We start from the raw sequence: 27,246 nt of genomic DNA, 5'->3' as shown, positions 1-27,246 counted from the left end.
CTACCCTCTATACCCTCAAGATTATATAGTAATTTAAGGACGTATGTGTAAATTCAAGTCGGAAATCAACTATACGCTCCTATTCAATTGTTGGCCACTTACCCATCATTGATTGCCCAAATAATTACCTTTTATCAAATTAAATTCAACAAACCAACCGTCTCTTTCTTTGCAAACAGAAAATGCAATAATATCAGCCATCATTCTCTCTCTTCCAATTGAGTTCTCCCACAAATAATCGAATGTCTCAACCAAGCCTTCAGTCAAGACAATTCAGGTAGGCCTTTTTGTTTCTTAACATCCTTTTTTCTGCTTTAGCTAGAGATTTGATCGCACTGCTGGTATTTGAACAGAGACGGTTATCAATCCTTACAGAAGCTTCAATCTCTGCCTTGGCTTCCTTTGGTAGATGATCCCACCAGTTTCTCAGCGTACCGACAAATCCTTCAGTGATAAGTCGATATGCAGTTTCAGCTTCATTCTTCCCGTGAAGATAGGCATTTGAGGCTGCGATCATCATGCCTAACATCCTGTTAATCTGTGTTTTTGCCACAAAAGTCAAGTTTCTCACTCCAATCTCATCGGCTTCTATTCAGATTTGGGTGCTCTCTTGGTTCCAATTACACAACAAGAAAAGAAGAAGAAATTGATCAATCAGTCCATAATCAACAAAACACAAACCAATTTCAGTTGAGTAAGTAGAAACCTCTCGCACTCTATCAAATAATTTTTTTTATGGGTACATCCAATTTCTCCTCTCTTTCTCTGTTAAAATTTTGCATCTGTTATGAGTATGTATTTAACATCCGATGTTTGGTTTGGTCTGATTACGTGTGTGAATCTTTCTCAGGTGGATGGCAGCAACCGTGCTTGACTTATACATTACTACGTTTGCTATGGCGGTAAGTCAAATTGACTTTATCTCTGCTCTATCATTATCTGCAAGCATTCTTGAAGGTTATCTATTGTTTTTTCTTCTTAGTTTTATTGGAATCGAACCATCCCATTAGATTTGAACTGAATGATACCATGGTTTCATACGTTTATCTCCAAAACAAACATTTAGCATACATTTGTCAGATACCAATTAAAACCATGTAAGCTATATGTTAGTCATCCTAGATGATTTAAAAAGTGTCAGTGTACTTTTTCCAGGGAAATAGTGATGAAAAGAAGTTCTATTGGTGGTTCAGCATGCTCCTCGCATGAGTTTCTGTACGCTTATAAATAAAAAAAACACCTTGCAAGGCCTCAAAATCTATCACCGTTATCGTTTTGTAACAATGATGATTAAAACCCTCCAGATTAAATTAGTTGATACCGATCTACAAGGGAATTATCATTTTGTGTTGTTCATGTTGTAAAAATACAAAGCCTATAACACATGTATGCGTTGTTCTATTTGTTTATCGTGGTCACCTTGGGTTTCCTATAAGGTACCAAATTGGATAAGTGCAGTGGTCTGGATAATTTTGTTAGTGTGTTTTGGCAGGTATATAAATACGTCTTCCTATTTATATTTATATTTTTATTTCAATGTTACAACAAATTTTTGTTGTGCGTGTCTTCCTTCTTTATGGACGAGTTTTGTTATACTGTGATGTTGAAATGAAGTTTGAGTTTGAGTTTGAGTCTACTGAGGACTATTAAAACTTTCAAGATTATATATTTTGTTTTCTTTCAATGTTTAGATTTTTATAATGTTTAACTAAAAGGAGTTTCAATACCTACTCTGCAATAGATTGTTTATAAAAACTTATATGAAAATACCCTTGCTGGCAAGAAATCACTTCTCACGAGATCATAGTGATTTAGCTAAAATGCCCACGAAAATAGATTTTCCAATGAGAATTCCATCAAGCACCAGTGGTAAGGCATTTTCTACTCACAGAAAAAAAGGATACCATCCCATAAATATGTATGAAAAATACTGAATAAATATAAGTAGGGTTTCTTATGATCGTTCAATTAAAACCCGAAAGAATCACATAGAAGAAAATTGAGCTACTCAATGTGAATTCATTAGCAATGGTTGCTCAAATGCTGAATGAGAAACCTTTTTTATTTTTTTTTTTTTTTTTATTTACAAGGTATTATGTACATGGTAATATTCAAGTTAATGCGACATGTTCAAAACAATCCCAATTCTTCGTCAAGAACAAACAAAAAAAAACCAATTTTATTATATAGAAATCCCAAATCAAAGTACCTGATGTCTCGATGCTTCTTTCATTTAGTTTTTTTGTTTTTGATATGTTGAGATTTAGATTGCTTAAGATCCTTTTGTTTTTCATTGTTTTGTAGGCTTTCAGTATAGGAGAGGCAGAAATTGTCTGCATTTCTCAACTTTATTTTATTATATCTGTCTTGGCATAGGTGGTTGAAGTTGTATTTTTGAAATGAAAAAAGGCTAAACTATAGAGTGGATACTATGCGTCTGCTGCAAAAACAATAAAAAGCAAATGAAAGTGTAGGGTGAGATTAAATTGTTGACAGGTCTTTCTCTTCCCTTAATCAGGCAGAGAAGCAGTTGAGACGATGACAATCGTTGGTCCTGGATTAACTGGAAGGAGCGTTGGAGATGTTGTTGCTTATGGGGGAAATCCAATGGGTTCATACACTGAAGAACATATCCTTCCTACAAGTGTCGTGGTGTCTGTCCCATCTTCTATAGATCCTATTGTTGGCTTGTCATGCTTAAGGGAATGGCAGCTTGGTTCTTACTTCGCCAATGCTTCAAGGTTTGTTTATAATTTCAGTCATTTGGTACCATAAACTTTATTTTAACTTCAATTGCAGGAGCTCATTGGAAAATCATGAAGTTTAATAGCACTAGGACATGTCCACCTAAGGTTTTAAGACCTCAAATGTTTTCAAAAGAGATAGATGTTAGATGGGGAACATAATGTATGAATTCTTTAATGTACACATTCCCAAAAGAACCATGTAATAAATATTATATGTTTCTATTTTACCAATTGTTTCATTTTCCCTGTTTGGAAATTCTGTACTATAAATGAATAGTGAATTTTCCTCACAATTTTACACGTACATACTAATGAGTAATGTTTGATGTTTATCCCAAGAAAATGAATTGTTTATGCTTGTAGTGCTCTCCTCATAAATGTTTTCCCTAGATTGTTTAGTTAGTGGTCTTTTTGTTCTAAGATGTGTGGTTTATGTTTATGAAGGTAGAAGCTGGACACACAGTCCTTTATTCATGCAAAGAAATGGAGGAGTCAAGTATCTTTTGTGCCAGTAGGCAAATGCCCTTGGCGCCACTGTAATTGGAACTGTATCAATAGAAGAGAAGGCAGCCCAAGCCAAAGAAGATGGATGTCACCACATCATAATCTACACTCAAGAGGATTTTGTTGCTGCGGTCAGCTTGATAACATCAGGCAAAGGAGTTGATGTTGTCTACAACTCTCTAGGAAAAGATACATTCCAGGTAGGCTATGTAATAAAAGATACATTATGATGTAGACTTTGTAGAAAACATACATGCCACGGAAACAATCTGTGTGTTTTAGACAATAAACTGATTAGTGTTACTATAAAAGGGATTTTGAATAGGCAAAGACCTACCACTTTTACATTCTGTATTGACTTTTATATTGGGAGATTGGGAAGAGCTGTTAGCCCATGAGTATTTATTCTTATCTATTGGAACTTTGTCATGTTCCAAAAAAGAAAATGTTTGTAAAACATTCATATTGAGTGTTACTTGACGAATGACTACATGAGGACAATTGAACGAAATTGTTTTCTATGCTTTCGTGTATACCACGTATCGACTGTTTATTGTACCGATTTTGGATTCTTATGTTGGATGTACATTTTTTCAGGGATCACTGACATGTTTGAAGACTTGTGGATACATGGTTAGCTTCGGCAGTCGTCAAGTGTAATAGACCATGTTCCATTGTCTGCGCTTGCTGCAAAATCGTTGTTCTTAATAGGGCCCTCAATGTGTTTAATTCCCCATCTCATTAAACACAGACTTTCCTACCAATCTATTGGATTTATATGATTGGAGACACTGGGGTGTACTTGAGGACTTGAGGATAACCTATGAATGCAAACTAAGGTACCTTCGTTTTTGTTAGTTACTTTAATTCTATTTCAAATGCTATTGAATTCTTTCTTATATATAGTTTCGTAGAGTTTCATTGCATGTGTATGTCAGACCATAGTTTCTAACTTTAATTAACTAATCTTTGCTATGTACATTCAAATTAAAACGTTTGTCTAATTCCCTAATTCATGTGAAATTCTGGTGAGAATCAACAAGCAGCCAGGAACATTGACAGATTCAAATAGTACCTGATTAAGCTTAACCTTACAGAACTCAACTCAAAGTAAACCATTCCAGATGAATGCACTCATTATTATGTTCCATAAAACGTTGCTTCGAACTCCTATTTCCACTTTTCATTATTTTTCCAATTTTCATAAAATACTTTGAACATGTCTTGGGTCAGGTAAAACAAACAATACAATCCCATCAACATAACGGAAACAATTCCATAAATTTTAAAGTTCACTTTCTTATTTTTGTTTAGACGAAAAAAACTATTGTGGTTGATCGTAATTTACAGATGCAACCTATTGTGGGTACGTACATAAAGGATGCATATGCATTGATTTAAGGTTCCATGTTTGTTTATTCAAGTTCATTGTGAGCACCTACTTTGGCTTTTGTAATTGTTAAATTTAAAGAATGATAAAGTGTATCAATGCATAATTATAAATAAGTTGTCACTTGGAGTATTCCAATGCTTGCTCCCCTTACCTTCCTAATGTAGGTGCTATGATCAAGAGAGTGTGAAATTGCCATGGTAGATGGAAATGAATAGAAAATCAATAGGACGGAGAGAAGAAAATGGAGCGGAAAAATTACTTTTGAAATTGGTATGTCTCACTTCTTTTTTTCCTGTCTATAGTCTTTTTATTTGCATAGTTGCCTTTGATAGATTGTAGTCGCTTTGAACTTTTTATTTTGTTGGTATATAATTGCTTTTGACATCCAAGCTTTATTTAGCATGTCTTTTTTAGTTTCAAAGATTATACAAAAGGGAACATTCTTATTTGAGCCCTTAGTGCAAAAACTACGAACTAATTTTGGTATAGATTTCTGTAATAACATTCAGTTGGTTTTGCAAAAGCTTCGGAATTGTGTCGCGTAGTTACTGTAGCACTGTTATGGGTTCCACTCGATTAAGTTTCAAATTCATGTCGCCACACCTAAGGTTTATGCTTCTTCAATTTTCAGATTCACTCCTTCAGATCAACAGGTAATATTTCTTATATGTTTTAATTTTTTTCCCAAATTTTATTTGTTCATGCTACCCTGTTTCTTTCATTGTTTCATTTCCAATCTACTAAGATTTTATTACTTTTAAATATTGTTGGTTGTAATTCTTTATTTGAAGGTTTTTCTTCAGCACCGTTCTTTATATTGCTCTTTAATTATAGCAAGACTAAATGTTTTGTCGAGTGTGGAACAATGAGATACTTAGTATACATGTTAATGAGTGTGTGGAACAATAAGATACTCAGTATACATGTTAATGAGTGCGGGCATGCTTAAATCTTAGCAGTCCAAAAGTCAATGAATTGAACCACTGTATTGAATTAGCATGGAGTTATTTGCTGTTCAAGTTACCACATTTGATTATATGGTGGAATGGTGATTACCGCGTGTAATCATCTATATCACATAAGGTTGCTAATGTAGCAATTCTTAATACTGTAACCAATACGTGAGCAGCCAATTGTCATGTGTATGATAAAACCATTGTGTCTCCGATGTTGAATTCGATAAGAGTCGCTCTTCCTTCCTAGATAAATGCCCTCTTTATGGGTACCTCACACTGGAAGCGCAATCAAGAAGTTGTCAGTAAGAGTTTTGTATTTGACGTGTTGGCTTAGCTGCTCTTAAAATTGAATCCGCCAGTGAGTTATACATGATAAGCCCAACACGTGTATGGAGGCAGTGATGGCACTCTTATTGAGATGTATCACTAACCTGGCTAAGTCACAACTTGGACCGACGATAAAATTAGTTATGACAAGTTTACTTGTGAAGTTGCGTAATAGGATGAGTCCACCATTGTCTCAACATTCTTTTGGTTATCTCATTGTGACTGTAGAGTTACAATGTCTGAATGAGTCTATCAAGAAGATTGAAGCTGAATATATAAAGAAAGCACAACCTGATCTTAGAGTTTTTTTTCCTAATTGTTTTAGAGACCAGCTTGGTGCATACTATGCTGCAGAGCCATTGGTCTCATCATTTAGTGGTTGGTGTAGGTGCCCTTACTATGAAGTGGATTTTTTTGAGTGGTAAAATCCCATATGGGTCAGTCCTTAGTCTGCTTCATGAGAATTTTATTGTGGTTATGGACAAGGCCCAAAATTTCGATATCGGTTAATATATCGGTGTACCTAAAACCGTGCGGATATCTCAGTTCTTTTGGTGACCAAATCAAAGTTTCTAAAATATCGGATATCTCACCGATATATCTCGGATCTCTCCGATATATCTCGGATATATAGGATATTTAAAATTTCAATATTAAATTATTAACAATTGGTAAAAAATCAACCGATATATATCGATTATCTCGAAATATCGATTATCTCGGTGATATAAACTTTCATATCGGAAATTCGATATATCTCGAAAAAAAGGGGTTCAATATTCGGTGGATATATCTTTGAAAAATCGATATCGGTAGTACCAATTTTTCCGAGATATATCGGCGAGATATCGGATATCTCGGCGATATTTTGGGCCCTGGTTATGGATACAAAGATTGGTGATGGGATTTAAGCATGGGTAACTTTACATGAAGAAGACATGCCTACTTTTGAATCTGAACTAGAGCTCCTTGCTTTGAAGAGATGGGAATAAGTAGTCATAATGATGCAGTCCCAAGTAGAGGATAATGAAGAGCGCAAATGCTTTTGTCTTAACATTAGCAGGATTATAGAAAGCTCAAGTGTCTTAAGAATTTTTAGAGTTGTAAGAATATTATGTTTTTCACTGTTTTTTTTTTTTTAATACCCCAACAAATATTGATAGTTCAAACTATTATGACCCTCCCAAGTAAGTGAGCACGACTTTAGAACTGCTTTGCTCATATTTTGTCCGTAAGGCTTTAGACTACTTTGCGCATACTTGGGCCATAAACAAAAACTGATTAAAATGACCAACTGTATAACGTAACTGTAGTTAAATTTTCAGAACTCCAATTGTAAATTATGTGATGTGATCAGTGTGTTTATTATTTACCAAAGTTGAATTTCCTTTATCTGCAGAAACAAGATGGATTCGATCGGAGCGTATGTGATGAAGCTTATTGGCCATTTGGAGATTGTTGGAATAGTTAATATGCAAGTGTTGGTGGGTTTAGGTACTACTTTGCGAGATTTTGATTAAACAATCTATTAGTACGATCATTCATGATTGATGTAGACCCCTCATCCTAGCCAGTGTAAGATCTGCGTGTGTTCCATTTGGAGATGACAGATCTAATGAGGACGTGTTTGAAGCTATATCAAGTGCAGTTTGTAATCCATTACTTCTAGCAGTTCCAGAAATCTTTGCATGTACAGTTGGACAGAAGCCAAGCAAGGCCAAATTTACTATTTAAATGGCCCAGTTCAGGAGTACGCTTTAAGTGATTTGCAACCGACCTACCAGTTCTACACTCAAATTGCATCACTTAAGAGTCAGGGTTTCATCTCTCACTGTACTTACCAACCGGGTAAGCTCTCTTCTCCCCGTTCTCGATTTCAATTAATTTAATTTTCAATTCAATTAAGAGGAAGAAGTACTACAATAAGATTTTAGAAGATTTGTATTGTAAGCACACACTTAACTAACTTTGGATACAAAGTGCTTTAGTATATTGTAGACCTAAGCCATCTCTCTTAATAAACTCGGATAACATGTCTATTTTTAATGAGCATTTTTTTTTTTTTTAATGATTAATGATTATTTGTCGAGATATCAAACACATTTGAAATTGATGAGCAAGCACTATATAGTAATTGGTCCGCAATATATATTTTTGATGGGTTCTTATGCTAAGGTACAAACAAATGAGCAACGACAACTTTATGTAAAAAGACATGATGGACGACTTCTAGGTGCAATGTACAGCAAGTTCAAGTGTCATAATGCTATGCAAAAGCGAGTTTAAGGGAGGAGAATTAGCGATCTTGTTAGCAAAAATATTGCATACAGCCAACACAGTGGTAATAGGTGATAACCAAAAGCTCATGAAGGCTTTTGCAGTAAGGGATAGCAGTCTGACATGGAGATTAGAAGACCACTGTAATAGCATTCAAAAAACTTTTGAAGAGTATTTTTCAAGTGATTTTATGGTTTTGAGTTTTTTGGGTTCAAAGTAAATCTAATTATAACGCTCATAGTATAGCTAAATGGGTAGCTGGGTATGTAACTCTGTACAGCCTATGTTTAATTTAAGTTTAAAGCATCAATGCAAATTTACTGATTTCATATTTGTGCTATTAAGACGTGCATGCATGCGCATATTGCTAGTTGTACTAATAGCTTGAGCTCAATTCGTTTTGCATGCTCGTTTGAACTCGAGTTCAAACTCGAAAAAAAATTGTATAAAACATTAAAATGGGATATAAATTATAAATTATATACTGGGTATGGGCTTATAAACCAAGTATAACGAGTTTTAAATTAAGCTCAAACTTGACTTATACTTTTGCGCGGACGAGTTCGAGTCGAGCCGAGCTTGGTTCGATGACCAGCCCTAGCTACACCTGAATGAGTTGAACATCTCAATGGTCCTAACATATACTAGTGCGCTGTAAGAGCATTCCCAATGCAAGTCACTATGAAGGGAAATTGAGAGTTTTCACATTTGAATACCAAAAAACCCTTGCCCAATGCAAGGGTGACAAAGTCATTGATTTGTAACTAAGTCACAATGAGGGTAGCACTTGCTATTGAGATTTTCACTGAGTCGTGAGCTTTGGACGAAATGAAACATTCCATCTCGCCTATTTTTTCGATTTTTTTTTTTTTTTTTTTTTCCGGATGGAATAAAACATTCCGTCTCGCGTGTTTTTTCGGTTTTTTTTAAACTTTAGACAGGATGTTTTCATTCCGTCCGGCACGTTTTTTCGATTTTTACATTCAGACGGTAGCAAAGACGATAACATTTCGTCTGAGGTTTAAAATCACCTATGCATTGGGCAACCTTTTCTTGTTTTTCGCTACAAAAGTAGCAAAGAAGGAAAATAGTCCTACGTGGAGGTGAAAAAAAATTGCTTGCATTGGGAATGCTCTTAAGGAATGTCCTCCTTCCAATAATATCAAACCTATAGCTCAAAAATGATCTGAAAGGACTATATCAATTTTCTCAATCAACTCAAAGATATCCATCAGAAGAACTAACCAAACGAGACTTAGCTCGCTCTATAAGGCCATATGTAAAGAGTTATCTGGCAAACTAAAACAAAATGATCAAGTTATAACAAAGTGTTAACTACTACCTCATGCGGTATCAGGTAATGCTTGTTATCGCTCGACTGACCTTTTACCCTTCACTTGAGGTATGACTGACAAAATCTGATAACCTTGTACTGCTTAATGGATTTCACAACCTTGCAAGAGTGATGTTTCTTACAAATGTACTAAGAAACTGGTGCCTAATTATCAAAACACATGTTCAACACAATACGACGGAAGTAAGACATTCAGACAGGAGTAGCAGATTCTTAGAGGTGTAACTACACTGAGCTAAATATATAATAATCATCAAAAAAAAAAAACGAAAAATATAACTCATGTACCACACGTAGGGCATGGTGCAATTAATTCTTCTGCGGATGGATTTTTTGGTATTAAAAGACATAACAACACGCACAACTTCAAACAAGTGGGGCAAACACTTGTATACATTCAACCTATCGATAATTAAAGAAACAAACCCAAAAGTTTCAAATTACGATTTCAACTATCCATAACAACAAAAAAGCTCCTGTGAGACTAGTTGTGCACTGCCAATCAGAATCTTGAGAATCAATAGAGCACTTGCTGAAGTTACACCAAGGAAAATATACTCTTCGGTCAATTGATCAGAAAACCATTGTTGCCTTTGTTTCTAGAGTTGCCAAAAGTGACTCGTAGACCAATTTCCACCTAGTTCCTGCAGAAAGCAAAAAAAAAGACAGATGCTTTCATTTGATAAGTCAATTACCAAAATTGGTCTCAAAGACAATAATTAAAAACAAAAGGCTGCAATGTGAATGACAAGGTCACACCAGAAAACCAAAGGAACAACAGTTACCACCTGAGCCAACACAAGCTCTGGAATGTTGCGTGTATTTACATGTTACAAATGAACATTATCAAATTAAAAGCTCAATTAAGACAGGAAGAAAAGGTACCTAGATGAAAGATGGAACAAGAAAAAGAAAGAATTGATATACGATTGTAAAAAAGCAACAGAGCTAACACAAGTTCTGGAATGTTATATTCATTTACAGGTATTCCCATCCAATATATTATTAAAAACGTATTAAAAATTCAGATAAGGCAGGAAGAAAAGTTACTTAAAAGAAAGATGGAACAAGAAAAAGAAAGACAGTAGATAAATGATTGTAATAGCAATTTAATTTGTCAGGAGCTGCGATGGCCGCATAGGGATGCAGTTATGGAGAAACACTGGTATTGAAGCAGGATACAAGATTTTATAATAAAAAATCTAAGAAACAGATACGGCAATGACTATTGTAATTATTATGCCAAGACTGTTATTTTTAGCATTTTATGTTAGGTATCAAAGTTAGTTCGGAGCTGCAATTAATTCACATCTAAAATAACATTTAGAATTGGGCCCTTGCCTATAATGATACTTGTAGCAGTTTCTCTTGACAACACAAATTACTAAACTAGTGCATTAAATATAAGTGAGTAGGATAGGAAGTGTCCCAAAAGTATCTATAATATATCCAGCGTCGTAATCGAAGTTGCTAACTGGGAATACAGACGTAATAAGTGGGGATTAGAAAGCTGACAAAATGAAGAAAATAAGTAACAATGTAGTAGGTATAGGAAATTAGATTCCAAGTACAGCTTCAAATAGCTGTTAGGTTTTTCTTTTCTACTGCATTCACTCTATAAAAAGCAAGACAACCATATTTACAGAGTGTATAATTTTATTTACAGAGCAAGACTAAGAAGGTTACATCAGATCCGGGGCCTTCATCCCTTTCGTTATATCACCCGCATTCACTGCGACTCCAAGAAGCGAGTGTTTTTGGGAGTGCCTCTATTGACAATACTGTATCAGAAGATTGCGATCGGAGTTTGCACAACGAAAGTCTTAATGAAAGGAATGTTGGTGATATTGCGAAAAGAGTGTACAAATGCCAAAACACTGATGACTCTCGCGATTGGATCAAATACATGGTCATGCCATTGGCAACCAACTTGGGAATAACATCTGAATCGGGAAGAATGGGACTTGAAAAGCTTTTCGGGGAAATACATGGGAATAACACTAAGAGCTGTGGGAATGAACAAACTATGGGGCTTCAGTCTATCCTAGAGAGGGAACATGAAGATGATCATGTTGACTAATTAGGTGCACCTCTAGCAATAACATTGTTGCTAGTGATAGGGTGGAATCTTGGGGCCTACAGGTTGTCGTTTGGGGTGTAATTTCTCTTTTAGAAGAGCTTTACGGTATTGGGTAGTGCTAAGAGGTCTTAGGAGGTATCTAGTCTGCTTGTGCACTGGTTGCAGCTTCTCTAACACTTGTACCACATTGTGCAACCAATTGAATAAAATTTACTTATCAAAAAAAAAATAATAATAATAATTTTACTTTTAATACACAAGTTTCAAGTGGGACAATGCATTCTAATGGCGCTTAAACAATTGAAACAAAAAGAGCGGTCAAACTGATAATGGTGTTTAACTTTCTACCAATTCACCAAAATCTTTGAAACTTAATCTTGCCTAGGTTGAAAAAGGATCATTTATTCATTCGCCTCAACCGCATTGAATTTATCTACATAATCTCCAGCACATGATAAATAACTGTCTGGTGTCTAAATACCACTGAAGCAAAATAACTAATAATCAATAATATAAAAACTTTCAAGAACATAACTTTAAAACATGTGATGTCTTGAAGCCATAACCATTTGTTTCCAAAAAGGAACAACAATTAACAAGTTGACACACACCATGAACAAATAGAAAACCTAGTAAATTTCATGTAAGGAATGGTGGAACCGTTTAACAACCTTGAAGGTTGGTGCATAGCAATACAAGAGAGAAATACAAGACGGATGATAAGAGATCATTCACAAGAGGCAGAAAGAGAGAGAAATAAAAGATAAATCATAAGAGATCATTCGCGATAGGTCCAAGATTCCCCTAATGTTTTGGAGAGAAAACTTCAGTTGCCTTCGATTTCTTGCGCAAACAAGTCAAAGGCTCCAACTAGATCCATCCCCTAGGCTAGCGGCATACCCTTGCACTTTGCGCCTATGGACACGTAGTCTCACTCACGTTCAGCCTTCTAGTCACTGCCTAAACAGAGTAGCTCTCAGTCACTCACAATATCTTCTGTATTTCTCTTTCTTTATATTTCCCCTAACCTTTGACTCAGTGCGTAGCCGGAAAAAAATGAATAAAAAACACCCCCACTCTTCCAAGCTACAGGCACTGCCGTTCCAAACCTATGAAACATGGTAGATTGCTATAAAAACACACTATAAGTTCTCTCGACATAAAGTCATGTAGGTAAACAATATAAAGGATCTTTCCTAACAGCTGGGTTTTGGTTTTTTCCAGTCAGGTTTGCACCTCTACAGAAGAATGTCAAGTAAATTGTGTTATACTTTCTTAAAGTTTCATTCACCACACAGGTATGTGAAGTTATGGAAGACTAGGAACCAAGTTCATACTTAATAGCAAATACAACCCATTAATCCATGTGCTTAGAAGCTAGAAAATCTCATGTGAAATGCATCATTTAAGAGATTTCATTTAAACATGCTAAGAAATTGTGGCAACATATCACAAAACTGTTCTATTTTAGGGGGTCTTCAACTAATTATATGTATATATATATACACAAACATCATCAACTTTTACTCTTTTAGAATGCACAACAATCTTAACTTCAACCAATAAAAGCCTAAGCTGCTATTAACAAGTGAAATAAACAACATACCAATTTATCAACGACCCAAATAGGAAATGCTGCATGATAGGAACCTTCCCCAGAACCTCAGCCTTGTACATTTTAAGTAATCCACCATTCACTTTACTCCAATTCGCCACAGCACTAATATCATCCAACAACGGTGAATGTTCCGCAAACAAACCCTTCTTCACTTTTTTAACAAACTCAATACAAGAAAGATACATATACTCCCCAGAAAAATTCTCGACTATATCCTGATTATGTATGGACTTGGGCTTCATATACTTATGATCAATTAACTGCGACGAACCAAATATAAATGGCAAGAAATGATAATCATCTAAACCCCAAACACCATGCGAACCCGCGGGTTCAAGACAATAAATCATTTGCAACTTCCTCATTAATTCAAGATACTTAACAAACACTCTAGAAACAACTGCATGGTAATCACGTTCAGTAGCAACATTCATTCTAGCTAAACAATATAACCATGCAACAAAATTAGTTTCATGACCCGTACCGTAATCTATACGACTAGCATTCCCAAAACTATCTAGAAAATAAGCCACTATCTCTACCACCGCACAACGTAATTCCTCTGGTAGTAATGATAACATAAATGTTTCGGAATTTTGGGTAAGTCGTTCATGCCAAACTCGATATGAGTAGTTCCCATACCGAGATGACTGTTGAGCTGGTGGGATTTCGTCGATATATTTGATAAGTGTGTCGAGAATGGAGATAATGGTATTTACAGTTTCGGAAATGAGGCATGGGTCTGATATTTTATGTCCACGGATGGAGTCGCTTAATGAGACTATAAAGCCGAGGAAATTTAGACCGGATGGGGAGTTGGAGAAATGAGATATGTCGTTAGGGGAGTGAATTTTTTTGGAAGGGTGTTGGAAATTGTGAGGGAGGGAAATTAGTGTGACAGTTTGGGATTTTGGGACTGGGGTTAGGATTATGGATTGTTGGGTGTTGTTGGGTGGGAAGTTTATGGCTGGGGAACGGATGGGTCGGTAATTTGGTGGGGAAATACCGGACCATGATGTTGGTGGAGTTAGGTTTGTTGGTTCACCACATGAAACGCAGCAGTTGGTGTTTGTGTTTGTGTAGTGGTGATGGTGAGTTGTGGTTGGTGGTGGGGTTTTTTGAGATTCTTCATCTTCTAGCTGGTGGATTTCCATCGGTTGAGGTTTTGAGGGATCCATTAGTTTGTTACATTTGATTCGCTGTGTGGAAGTTTTGAGAACCAAGAATTTGTCACATGGACTGATGGACTAGTTGTCAAAGTTCTACCAACGGCCCGGCAAGCAAAGACGGGCATGGACTCTAAGATCTAAGCCCGAAGGTTTATACAACAACAATGTTGTTTATTGGGCACTAGGGTCTCTTGAGTGGGGAAACTTAAGAACAGCACTGGACTGAACTGAACTGAAACTTTGGATGGAATCTTTACACTATATGATAGCCAGATCTTTAGGAGGAAAATTTCTCAACCGAATTGTGTATTTGTAATTTATCTATTTTATGATTTTAGAACCACCTCCTTTAATTATTCTAATAAGCTCTCTCATTTTTAAATAATTTACCAAAAACTCTCTTACTTTATTGAAATTAGAATTAACTTCATATTATTTAAAATAATTTAGAAAACCTCATTCACGCCACTCAAATTATATTCAACCCCTCTTAATGTTTTTATATTATTTTTTAGATTATAACTAGAATTCAAAAAATCATACTATCAGAGAGATGTTAGAGCAACATGTTTAAAGATTTGAAAAAACACCGATGCGTAGCACGGTTCGCATACTCGTGCTTAATAAATTGACAAAACTTGTTATGAAATTTGCGCTCAGGTGACCAACATTGACTTGATTTTTCCCTTGCTTTGGTCATTATCAAACACCTCGCAATTGTTAGTCTTAAGATCTAAAAGGGTATTTGCAATTACTTGAAAATTATGGTTTGTTTCAACAGGTAGATTAGTAGAAAACAAGGCTAAAGAGCCCAATTCCAATTTCATTACAAACAGTGTAGTCAAGGCGCGAGGCGGCGGCAAGACACACCTTTGTGCCTCGCCTGGACCAAGGCGTGGGAGCTAACATAAGACGCATGCTTTTTGTACCTTTTCTTAAGGCGCAGATTTATTTATTTTTATTTTTATTTTATTTTTTTTAGTAGAAATTTTATTCATAATGATAACAAATTTTACAAATAATTATGACAAACGTGCAACAAGCTGCGCCGCAAGTCCTTTCATGAATAGCAAATCATATCTTTCTAAAAACAAACTTGTTAGAACCAGCTGTCATAATGTTACTGTCTATAACTTTTTGAAATCTTTTGAGGAGCTCAATAGACTGTTGTTCTAAGAAATTGAAAGTGTCGAAACTAAACGGAATGGAACAATGTTAGTTAGCCCTGCAAGCTTCCTCATACTTCTCCATCTTCCCTGTCGCTGCTCTCTTGGCTGCTTCTCCCACCTAAAACCACCATTCCCCAACCCTACCAACGGAGAGACTTCAGTTACATCAATATATACATGTTTTCCCTCAAACCAACTGTAGATTAAGACAGTAGGGATGTCGAAACGGGTACCCAACCCGGTCCAAACCCGACTTTTCAGGTTTTGAACGGGTATCGGGTTACCCAAATCCGGACTTGTTTTCAGTGGGTCGGGTTCGGAGTCGGGTATTTTGTTGAGAAGTGTGACCAAACCCTACTCTAACCCTATATTTCGAGTACCCATCGGGCTCGGGTTTCAGGTAGGATATAACCCGGTATAAATGAGGAAAGAAGACAATAAGAAACTTTATTTGAAATATATATCTATATTTTATTCCTTCTTCGGCTATCCACCAATCCTTCAAACAAAATAAAATTTCTAATGAATTTGGAAGTAATTATCACCTATACTCGGACATAATTATTTGATATGATTTAAAAATAGATGGACTCAGAATGAACTATAAACACATGATTACGTGCAATTACTGAAAAAATTGAAAATTCCGACATAAATTTTTTCATAATCCAAATATTTATCTAACTCATTCTTTTATATGAGATTAGTAGTATGCAATTGAAACCGAATTCGGGGTTCGATTTCGGTCTGGGTTCAGTTTTGGGTTTTTTAGCCCTTTTAACGGGTTTAGGGCTAAATTATCGGGTTGGGCTCGGATCGATCCAGGTTTAGAGAGCATGACCAAACCCTACCCTATGTATTTTGGTTTGGGTTCGGGTTCGGGTTTGGGTTTTTTCAGGTTCGGTGCGGGTATTTTGTTCGGGTTTTGGCGGGTTTCGGGCAAGATGGACATCCCTAAGACATCTGCAGTCCTAAGTGTCGATCTACCCTCATTCGGATCAGTGAGAAAGTTAACATGATCTTCTTTCTTCACTTGTACTCCAGCCATCCAAAATGCATCACACAAAATGTTTATAACATGATCATCTCGGTATTTAAAACCTAGAAAATGTCTACAATGTGCTGCATAGTCCCCATAAGCATCTAATCTACTCTTTTTGCATATAGGGCAAAGACTACCATCAGAATACAAAGGAATCATAAGATGGTAATGAAGAATGGCCCGATACTCCACTTGTGACATACGCTGTTCAAGTCTCTTCATCGGAATAGCAAGTAGAAAATCTTTTGCATGTTCTGACTGCAAGCATCCAATGACTTCTTTCTGATGAGCATATAACTCAAACACCCTCTCAAGACTAACAACAATCTTACCGTAGAAAATTTTCGCCAAAACTTTTTGTGGTTTTGAGGGGACGGTAGCATTAACAGCCAGAGAATCAAGGTCAAAATCGGGAAGACAGAGACGCAATGCATTAGTAGGATCACCAAGGATCTCACCCATAGGTACTGGACCACAACTCCTAAGAATGTGGTTTTGAAGCTCTAAAATATGAAAACTGGAACTTTAAAGAATGTGGTTTATATATATATATATATATATATATATATATATATATATAATGTGACACATTCAGACGCAATCTAATTGTTGTATGGTACAATAAATTTAATAAGTTTCATCTTAGAGTACACTATAAGTTTTAATTTTGACTAGTTTTTGTTAAGTTGTAGGAATTGAGAGAAAACACAAAGATGAATTAAATAAAGTTTTATGGGATTCCCAAATTCGAATTATGTGTTCTATTTTGTAAAGAATTCGTTTGGCTCAATTCAATTGGTTCACTCTTTTAGTTTATTGAAGTTGAACTAGATTGTATTGAGAAATACCAATTTTATTTTGCTAATGCTTACAATCACTTAAAATTAATTTTAATGTTTGGCTAAGCAAATAAGTGATAATTCATGTCATATTTAATATTTATTTTATTTTTTTATTTATTAATTTTATTTTTTTTATTATTGTGCGCCTCACTTTAATAAATCGCATGCCATGCCTCGCGCCTAAGGCACAAAGAGAGTGTTACCCCTTAGGGGCGCCTCAATGCATTTACTACATTGATTACAACCAATTTTTATGGAAGGACTGGTTGACCAAATCAAAGACCATTAATACTGAGTAGTTGAAAATGCTCCCAGTGACCCACGTTAGCCCCTTTTTTTTTTTCTAAGACTGACACATCAGATTTTACAATAATTCGGCATAAAAAAAGTAAATCTACACTCTTTTTTGCAGATTTCAATTGTTCGTAACTCAAAATAGATAAAAAAAACAAAACCCCTCTTTCCATACTCTCTTTTTAATTGTACAAAACACCTCCAACTCTGCAAAAAAAAAAAATCATCTCTTCAAACCCTCTTTCTTATTCTTTAAGTTCATCTCTTCAAGCCCTCCATTCATCAATTAAATCAAACTATTACAATAACCTTACCAATATTATTGAAGTTTCAAGTCTCTCTCTCTCTCACACACACACACACAAAACTCAAAACAATATGAATTAAATAATATAGTTCAGGAGTGGTCCTAAATTTTCAAACAATAGACGCCAAGCAAGCAAGAGTTGAGAGATTCCAGATAGCTTTCACAGTACCGTTGACAGGGGAACCTCTTTTTTCCCTAGGGTTTCCTTTATCTCAATCAAACTTTCTTTTCAATTTCTAGATTAATTAAAATTCGTCGACATTGATCAAATGTTGCGTGTAAATTAGTAAAAAATACCCTTTTTTTTTTGGTGGTATGGAAGATCACGAGGGTAACTTATTTATGCCGAATGGATTAATAATGTCTTTGGATAATAATGAAGAAGAATGAGGAGTTTATTGCTGAAGAGAGAACTATGGGCTAATGATGTTCACATTATCCTTGAGAATGAAGAGAAGAGTGAGACTGCTGAATTTCATGTGAAAGAGGTTCAGTGCATTCAGGCAGAAGTATGTATTATTTTTTTGTCGTTCCCCAATAGTTATATTCATGCATGATTATACTCGGTTATACCGTTATAACTTCTCACATGTGACGAAACTGAACTGGACATAGTTTGGAAGATAATATAATTAGTAGTTGCTATTGGATAAATATGTTTTTTCAAGTAGTTGTTGTTTGTTTGTCCTTTCAATTATTATGTTTTGGGGTTTTCTTTTTTTATTTGGCTTTTGTAGTCTGGTCTTGAGGTAACTGCTACTGCATCTATATCAAAATAACGATATTTTACTTATTAATAAAAAATCTCTATGGGCACGAAACCAAGAAAGTACTATTTTTGTGGGAGTATTAGAGAACACACACAAAAGGAACATCAGATGTTGATGAAAATATCAAAGCTGTCGAATCACTATCCTCTTACCCCCTCCCTCCACATGTAGCACTGGGCTTGCCATACTGTATGACTTTATTTGTTCTATTTGGTTTATCTAAAAGTAGAGTTGGTTTACTATTTAGGAGATAATTGTGAATTTTTACGCATTGTCTTACTTTTGGATGTAATTACTCTACGATAAGATATACATAAGTAGGTCTGTACTACCGTTTTCTCTGTTTACAGGTGAAAATAATAAAATGCCTTGTAGAAAACATTGTCGTAGACATATCTTTTAATGGTGTTTTTATGAAAATCGTATATTGGGTGCTCATCATGGACTTATTTCAACATATGTTCTTGAAACACTGGTTCTATACATTTTCCATATCTATAACAAGTCCTTTCTTTGGACCATTTGAGGTAATATTTATCACACATTTCAAGTCATTATGTTTCCTGCAAAACCATGTTGTTTGATCTTGCACCTTAACTATTTTGTACATATCTGAGGTTCTTTTTATCGTTTTAAGGAGTTCTTGAAGAACCGATTGGGAAAACTTTTGTCTTAGCCTTTGGGGTCCAAATCCTTATCGTCACTTCCGGATATGACGGGTAAAGATAGATCGTAAATAAGCTCTTTTTTCTAATTCATGCCCCCTAACACACACACACACACACAAATTTCTCTCAGGAGGATTTCTTTATTGAAAAGAGGAATGAGAAATAGTTTGCGACCCTTCATTTATTTATTTTTTCTGTTTTGACTCAATACAAGTCATGAGGAGTACAAACCATTCCCATGTACGTATAGGTTGTGAGAAGCTTTCCAACTCTTTATATGGTTGATGCTTGGTACTCTAAACACACTCTTAGTAATTAAATAGCAGAGAATTCATAACCGAAGCATGATGAAACACTACTGCAATTGGAGAACAGGTTTGCCTTTCTCTCGCCTTTTCCTCATCTATATTTCATTTTATAGTTGATTAAACTAAAACATGGGACACCATTTTTTTACTTTAGAGTTTAGGATAAGATGGTCTAGAGTTGGAACCTCCTTAAAAAGGAGAATTTTAGGATTTTTCCCTTTTTGATCGGGTATAGATGTATAGTAAAGGTGCAATCTACTACTATAAAGAGAGAACGTTGTAGGATGAGAACCCCATGTGGTTGGCGGATGCTTTCAAGCTTAACGGGATAAATGCTTTTACCGGGGTTCATGTCCTCACATATTGTGTCGCCAGGCTTGGAAAAGAGTCATATTAGTAGGGCTATGAATTGATGTTAGTTCATGGATGCCCAAAGTACATTTATTATTTATTTGTCTAGCCACCACATGATGAGACCCTCGATCCTCGAGATGGCCTTGTCTGGGGGCTAATGTCGGAGACAAGTATGTGTTCATTTGCAATTCGTTGAGGTTCCAAGTAGTACATATATACTCATTACTCAAGATGTAAAGGCATAACATAAATATTTTTTTAAGTGCTCAGTAGCTTCAAGAAGATCGTCCTAAATAATGTCCCGAAGGCTTGGTAAAAGCTACCGGAGAAGCCATCAAGACCGGGGACACCGTCACCATCTCAAAGACGGTTTCCTTAAGTTCTTCCAAGGAAGAAATATCAGTCATAAAGTGGTTATCAGCTTCATTAACAAGAGAAGACATCAATAAAGTTCTCATCGATGATTGATCCTTCCGGAAGATTCCATTTTGAGATAAAGTTGACCGCTTCATTGCTCATTTCCTATTCATCGAAATATATCTACCCTTGCCATCCTTCATTTTCCTTATGATACTCCTTCGATATCTATCTTTAGCGATTGATATGAAATAGGATGAATTGATAGCACTCAAAAGCTCGAGGTGAAGGTAACCAGCGTACCCCTAACGGGACCAAGCATCATCAGACCATGCACCCAAAACGCATCAAAAATCCGTTTATATAAGAAAGCATACTCTGTCACAACCCGCATCCCTCCACAACGACAAGACCCTTCCGATTACCACGAAAGAACCTCCAACATGCTCACTCACGGGCGTCGGTCTCAGATCGAACATGGCCCCCGACGGAATGGAACCAAATGGAATATCCCCCGGCTTTCTTCCGGATATCAAAGATCAAAAGAACAAGTCGCGGATTCACCACTCGGTGAACCTCTACCGGTGACTCAACGAACTCTCCATCTTTGTCCCCCGGTCCGGTGTCTAATTCGAGCCATCTGCGGATATGAAGCGAGAAGCGGAAAGTGGGAGATTCGGTGGTTCCATCGTTCACGGTGAACTCAAAGAGAAGACCTAGCGGATGGATGATACAAACTAGCTTCCGTTCCGCGGGGCCGATCTTTGATATACCGGATACATAGATACCCAGCTAGAAGAGGAATGACTCGAGCTTAGGCCCTACTCATTCACATCGCCACCGATAAAGGCCGAGGATACCCATATCGCAGAAAGAGTCAGTAGACAAGTACCATGGTAAACTATTTATAACTAAGATTAGTAAGCTTCCATCTAGAGAGTCAATTTTTAAACCAACCCATTGGTTTTTCATTTGCAGTGTGTATTCAAGTTTGATCCAAAGAATTGGAAAGCGGTTCAAAGGCAGACAACGATTTTCACTCTTACACTACCTACTTTGCGAGGGCTTTGATTCTTTGAAGCGGATGTAGATAAAGGTGTTGTAGCCATCGATCTTTGCAATGGGAGGAGGGACGGACTTGAATATGTTCCTCCTCCCGCTTTCCACACACGCTGCTTTGATGTTGGGATTGCAGAGCAACATGTTTGTCACATTTGTCGCGGGATTGGCCCGTGAAGGCTTTAAGCCTTTCTCGTGCCATCTACTCATCATTTTTGTAGAGAACTTATAAGCGGGGGCATTTTTCATTTTTAGTATTAGCTTCTTCTTTAGACATGATCTTATTGCTAAATATGGAGTTAATCTATGACGTAAAAAAATAAATATTGTAGCTTATAACTCACGACAATGGGATAAATAAGTGACTTTTAAGTTCCATACAAGCTGAATTTTACTACTTCCATTTTAGCAATTTCTATCATTGCAGAACTTTTCTCATGTGCAATCCTTCGTAGGCCATGAGCATAGAGTCATGAGTGTGGTCTTTGTGTCATATCTGTTTTTAGACTGTAATAGTTTTACATTGTAGGTTTATTATCTGTTTTTGTTTCTTTCATTTAGTTACATTTGATTGTGTAACTTCTTTAGTTATCAACTTATCATACATTGTACCAGGCATTTACTAAGAGGGTCAGTTGACATAAACAAAACAAACATGTTTACAACATTCAGAGCTTTGCATTCAAAGGCTTTCGGAGATAGGAGAGAGCACATTCAGATTTCAACATTCAGAAGCTAAAAAAACCAAATTGGTCCCTAACTCTAAATTTCAGACACTCCCACAGATAAATGAGAAACACATTGCATTCAGAGGCTAAAAAACCAAATGACCTTTAACTCTAATTTCTGACACGCTCACAGATAAATGAGACGGTATTCACAACAACATACCCTTCCAAGTGACTAGAGAATAATATCACAACATGCATTAGCCAGAAAAAATGTACGCATTACACTTACTAGATCAAGGTTTGAGAGCTTGCAATCTCTTTAAAAAAAATAGAAAAACATAAACCTTTCAAACAAAGTATGCAATGAATCATTAGCTATCAATATACATATATTATTTATTCAAATGGATTTTAGGCTTTTGAGTCATTAGATATCTAGATAGCAAGTCCGGCCATAGGCCGGGCCAAATGGCTAGTAAAACACTAACAACTAGGCGACGTATTTACTTCAAATTTGCACTACAATTTTGTAGATGAATCCCCTTTGCTGTCAAAGATAAAGACGTTGTTCAGTGGCACCACCTGGTTTAAAGTTGTATATATCTCCTAAAACGGCGAAAATACACCTTTTTAAAACAATGCTGCATGTCTTCTATATATTTTATGGTTACATAACTTCATGTAAAATGATGAAATTGGTGAAATTAAAGAGTGATAAAATATAAGAACTTGGGAGGCGGCCCAATACAAGCATAGGGAGAGGCCCAATGAGCTACTGAATGATTAAATAACCCCTGTATGCGTCCATTAATTTGATTATCGAAAAAAAAAATTTGGAAAGAAAAAGGAGAAAAATTTCCTAGCTACGGCAGTCAGTCTCTAGTCTCTACTCACTCCCAAATCCCAATCATTTACAGTCCCTCCCAGTTTATAGTGCAATCCACCACAGAAGAGTCTCCCTTGAATGAGTTAACGACAGTTTAATTATCTCCAAGTATTTCACCTGAGTCCAGCTCAAAATGTTGAAAAAGCTTATTAAGAGGCCAGTTCTGCTGCTAGGAATTCAGCTGATTTGGAAGGGCATTTGATACTCTACATTTAAACAACTTTATTTTACAAAAAGAAAACAAAATTCTTGTTGGTCAACACTCAACAAACTGTAGAGACGTATAGAAAATGACCAGTTTATAAACCCCAGCTAGTGCATCATGGAAGACCTTTTTTTTTTGGTACCAGCATTGAAGACTTGAAGTCAATTGTCTTGTTTGCGAAATCAACAAAATAACACGAAAATGACAAATATGCACCATTTGAGATGCTCGTCTGTAAGGAATTATTCCGAGGACATATCACCATCAATGTATCTCATGGTTTAAAACCTAAAGATTTGAATTCTCTTTCAAATTTCAATTCAACAAAATTATTCAACTCAACCAGTCTTAAAGCTTATCAACTTGAAGTGATCTTGAATAGAATAATTAAGTGGAGGCAACTAAACTAATAACTACGTGCTGCTTCCAAAGGCCCAGGAGAGGGCTGCACCAGGCTTTAGCCCGGGTCCATTTGAATAATTTTTTTTTTATAATATATCTAAATTATAAAGCCCAGCCCAGGTGGCAGTTGTCCAAAAGTTCTAAAACAAAATAAATGAAAATACAAACGATAAACTAACAATCGAAATACAGAGGATATCTCATCATTCTCGAGTCTTGAAGATAGAAGACTTGATTCTTCATTCCTCCTTTAACTAGGCAACTAGCAACTCTAATTGCCTAATTCTAATCCACATTTTTTACTTTTTCTACAACTCGACTATTCGTTCTCCTAAGGTAATATATTATATATGTTATTTTTTATTATTTTTTAAAATATAAAATGTTGATGGTTAATTGGTTATTGGTTTTGATTATTTGCAACCATCTGATAAGATTAGTAAAGTGTTGTTTACTTATTTGGTGGTCAGTTAATTGAGGAAAAAGCATAAAGTTTAAAGAGGCGAATTTTTTAGTGTAAGCTAGTTTGTTTACTATAGATTTGTGAAATTGTAGAAAAAAATGATTTTAGTTATTTTTTTAAAATTGCATTGCTTGATTTGGTAGAATGTAGGTTTTAGATACGTGAAAATTGTTATTTGAAAATTGAAATTTTGATATGGTTCGCTAGTTGTGAAATTTTATATGTTATGTGTTAATGTGTTGAGATGTACTATTTTTTTTCTTTCGATTTGAATTTTGGTGCTTGTTAGAATTGAAGTGTGAGTTTATTTTTTTATTTTATTTTAATAGTTTAGATTTCTTTAAACCAAAAGAAACCGAGATATCCAATATTGCTAGAACTATTGAAAAGAATGATCAAAATCGTTCAAAACTCTAAAAAATTGAACCCATTGAACAACTTCACCCGTATAACTAGTTTTTGATACGTGATCCAGGATTACACTGTCAAATAAGTGAATATCTTATTAATCAGTGTGACGAGTTATTTTAATGAATTAGTATATATATTTGACTATTTGTAAATATTCTTTCAGTTGTTTTTTTTAGAATGTGTCTATTATTTTTTCTATTTAATGTGTTTTTTTAGAATGTGTCTACTATTTTATCTATTTAATGTCTATTATTTTTTCTGTTTAAGACTCGTTGTTTAAGCCCGATAGAGTAGAAATGCTGGGTCGGCCCCGGGCTGCTTCCATACTAATTATTGCTAACCACTACACTGTATGTAATTCCGCAAATGCATTACCTCACTTTTGCTTTATTCCTTGCCATGATGTTTCCCAACATCAAACCAACTCTAGTTATAGCCTTTACTCTCACGAATTAACTCACAGAACGATTAAGTCCATTGATATCATAACAAAGCTTTTGCTTTTCATAAAGAGGAAAAATTTACATCTTTAAACACAAAGCGACAAACTTATTCTTATCATCACTGTATCTAAACCTTATCTACACCCATCATATCATATACATTACAAATTTTATAATCGCAACACCCCATTCACGTGTTGGCATTCTTCACACAAGTGTAAAACAAGCATAAGTTTGGGGGTTCCAGATGGCAGGTAACATGTACTTTCTTCCAGTCACACCATGCGCGTTATAGCTAGCACCAGAACTTCTATCCACTAAAACTTCACCTGGGTACCCTGGGTAAGCACCTTTCCCAAACACGCCTGTGCAAGCTGACACGGCTTCTAACGGTGCAGTTGACGGTCCTTGATAATAACCGTTATTAAACGGATTTGTAACGGTCCCAGCTAGAACAGTAGCTAAATTTATAACCATTCCGTCAACTCCAACATCACCGTTTGGTGAAACTAACGGTGGTGTTTGTGGTCCATAAATTGGCTGATGGAATGGCCATGCACATTGACCAGGACATTGATTCACCGAGTTACCAACCCATGCATAAGCAAATTTAGTACTAGTCCCTTTCTTACGACCCACTGAACTACCCATAGCAGCTGACCCATGGGTACCACACCTACTCATACAAAACCCATCAACCAAAACATCTTGGGCCGTTAAAACAACGTTGATTGAGTTTCTTTCACCAGTTTTTGAAGCTAAGGAAATAATTTGAGGAGTTTTGAGAGATTTACCAAGAGAGTAACTTTCATCAAGGATTTGTTTGCCTAGAACAAGGTTGGATGTACCAGCTTTATACTTCTCAGTGATTTTCCACCATGAGGACACTGAAGGTTGTAGTGTTCTTCTAGGAGATGAGTTTAAAGACTGGATGAAGTCAATAAGTATTGACCGTTGGATTGGGGTGAACTTACCATACCAAATGAGGTTAACACTGAAGTTTCCTTTAAGAAGTACACCATTATGATACTGTAGAATCAAAGGTTGTTCTTTTACCAAAGCTTGAAGTTTTCTTGTTGTAGCTAGTGAAGGGTTTATGAAGAACAGCAGGAAAATGGCATAGTAGTAAATAGAAGACATTGTGAGGGCAGAGTTGTGTGTACAGATACGTGTTGAAGTGAACTGAAGTTTGGCAAATGGAGTGAGCTGAGGAAGGACGAGTTTGAAGCATTGGTGTGAGGGGAGATTTTATACTCAAAACTCTCAAAGAGAAATGAGTACACAGCTGTAGAGTGGTATCGTCAACATCAAATGACGAACGTGTGTATGACTGATTGGACTTGGTAGTACTAAAGTTTTGCCAGGCTGTGTTTTCTTAGGGTTGACGTGTTGTTCAAGCCTTGGACTCTTAGGTGACGTGGAACAGAGAGTTAATTTTTTGACCTGCGTGTGTTCAGTAAACATCGCGTATTGAGGGCTACACTATAATACCTACAGTTCTATTCATTTAATTAACAACAACTTAATCATGACTGATGAAATGTAGAGTGTTGAAGGGGCTATGGTGGATGTAGGTTTAGGTCCACTGATATTATGACGTGGGGGTTGGAATATCGAGGTAATGCAGCAGAAATTTTTAACCATTTTAATGACTTTATTCGCGCATAATCAGTGGCCATCAGATTAGATTACTATTTTTGAAGAACCTAATCTTTGTAGGGTTCGAAATTCGAGTATACATCCATTTTCACAACTTTAGTGTCTCTTACGTCACTGACAATTCAAATATATATTCGTACTCGAGTGATGGCAGAAGTGTAATTTTGAGTAAGGCCCAAACACCAACCGAGGATGGTGGGCCGGTGGAGGTATTAGTGGTCCAAATGAGGCCTAGAAAAACGAAATTCGGAAATTGGGTAGTTGGGCCGACGGAGGAAGGTTTGAAATTCCAGAAAACGACACACGAGGGAGTGAAAAGGTGGGCGGTGTAGTTTGATGCACGTGAGTATTGGTTTTCACGTGAGTGAAACTTCGGTCGACTTAAGGACAACGTATGGTTAAAGTAACGGAAAAGGGTTAAAGCCAAGTTGGCCTTCTGAGTCCAGGACAAAAAACTGGATAAAGTTGACGTAGTAGGTACAGGTGATAGAGAAGACCAAAGAGGTACAAC

General features: G+C 36.0%; 2 protein-coding genes and 2 long non-coding RNA genes across 5 annotated transcripts; 2 read left to right on the top strand and 2 right to left on the bottom strand.

Annotated features, from left to right (window-relative positions):
• Positions 1–367: 367 nt before the first annotated feature.
• Positions 368–2,682, top strand: LOC147501880 (uncharacterized). The gene is made up of 3 exons (XR_015219884.1): positions 368–694; positions 851–902; positions 2,305–2,682. It is a non-coding gene; the product is annotated as an uncharacterized LOC147501880 (long non-coding RNA).
• Positions 2,683–3,237: 555 nt separating this feature from the next.
• LOC147501879 (uncharacterized) lies at positions 3,238–7,979 on the top strand. Its single transcript, XR_015219883.1, has 4 exons — positions 3,238–3,451; positions 3,849–4,090; positions 4,809–4,914; positions 7,327–7,979. It is a non-coding gene; the product is annotated as an uncharacterized LOC147501879 (long non-coding RNA).
• A 1,792-nt stretch (positions 7,980–9,771) lies between these two features.
• Positions 9,772–14,517, bottom strand: LOC147501878 (uncharacterized). Of its 2 annotated transcripts, XM_086606889.1 has the most exons (3): positions 13,245–14,517; positions 10,318–10,363; positions 9,772–10,202 (listed from the first exon to the last, which is right to left on the bottom strand). In XM_086606889.1, coding segments are annotated over exons 1-2 (1,191 nt in total). In that variant the 5' UTR covers positions 14,435–14,517; the 3' UTR covers positions 9,772–10,202; positions 10,318–10,362. The 2 variants fall into 2 exon arrangements, with proteins under 2 accessions (XP_086463015.1, XP_086463014.1); XM_086606888.1 differs by lacking the exon at positions 10,318–10,363 and having other exon boundaries at positions 13,245–14,512.
• A 10,599-nt stretch (positions 14,518–25,116) lies between these two features.
• Positions 25,117–26,399, bottom strand: LOC147501877 (protein EXORDIUM-like 2). Its single transcript, XM_086606887.1, has one exon. It carries the CDS (start codon positions 26,214–26,216, stop codon positions 25,284–25,286), a length of 933 nt encoding a protein of 310 aa, XP_086463013.1. The 5' UTR covers positions 26,217–26,399; the 3' UTR covers positions 25,117–25,283.
• Between the last annotated feature and the right edge of the window lie 847 nt (positions 26,400–27,246).

Source organism: Coptis chinensis, chromosome 4 (assembly GCF_015680905.1).
Source record: "Coptis chinensis isolate HL-2020 chromosome 4, ASM1568090v1, whole genome shotgun sequence".
NCBI classification, from domain to species: domain Eukaryota; kingdom Viridiplantae; phylum Streptophyta; class Magnoliopsida; order Ranunculales; family Ranunculaceae; genus Coptis; species Coptis chinensis.
Note: the sequence above shows the minus strand (reverse complement) of the source record. Positions and strands in the feature narration are given on the sequence as shown.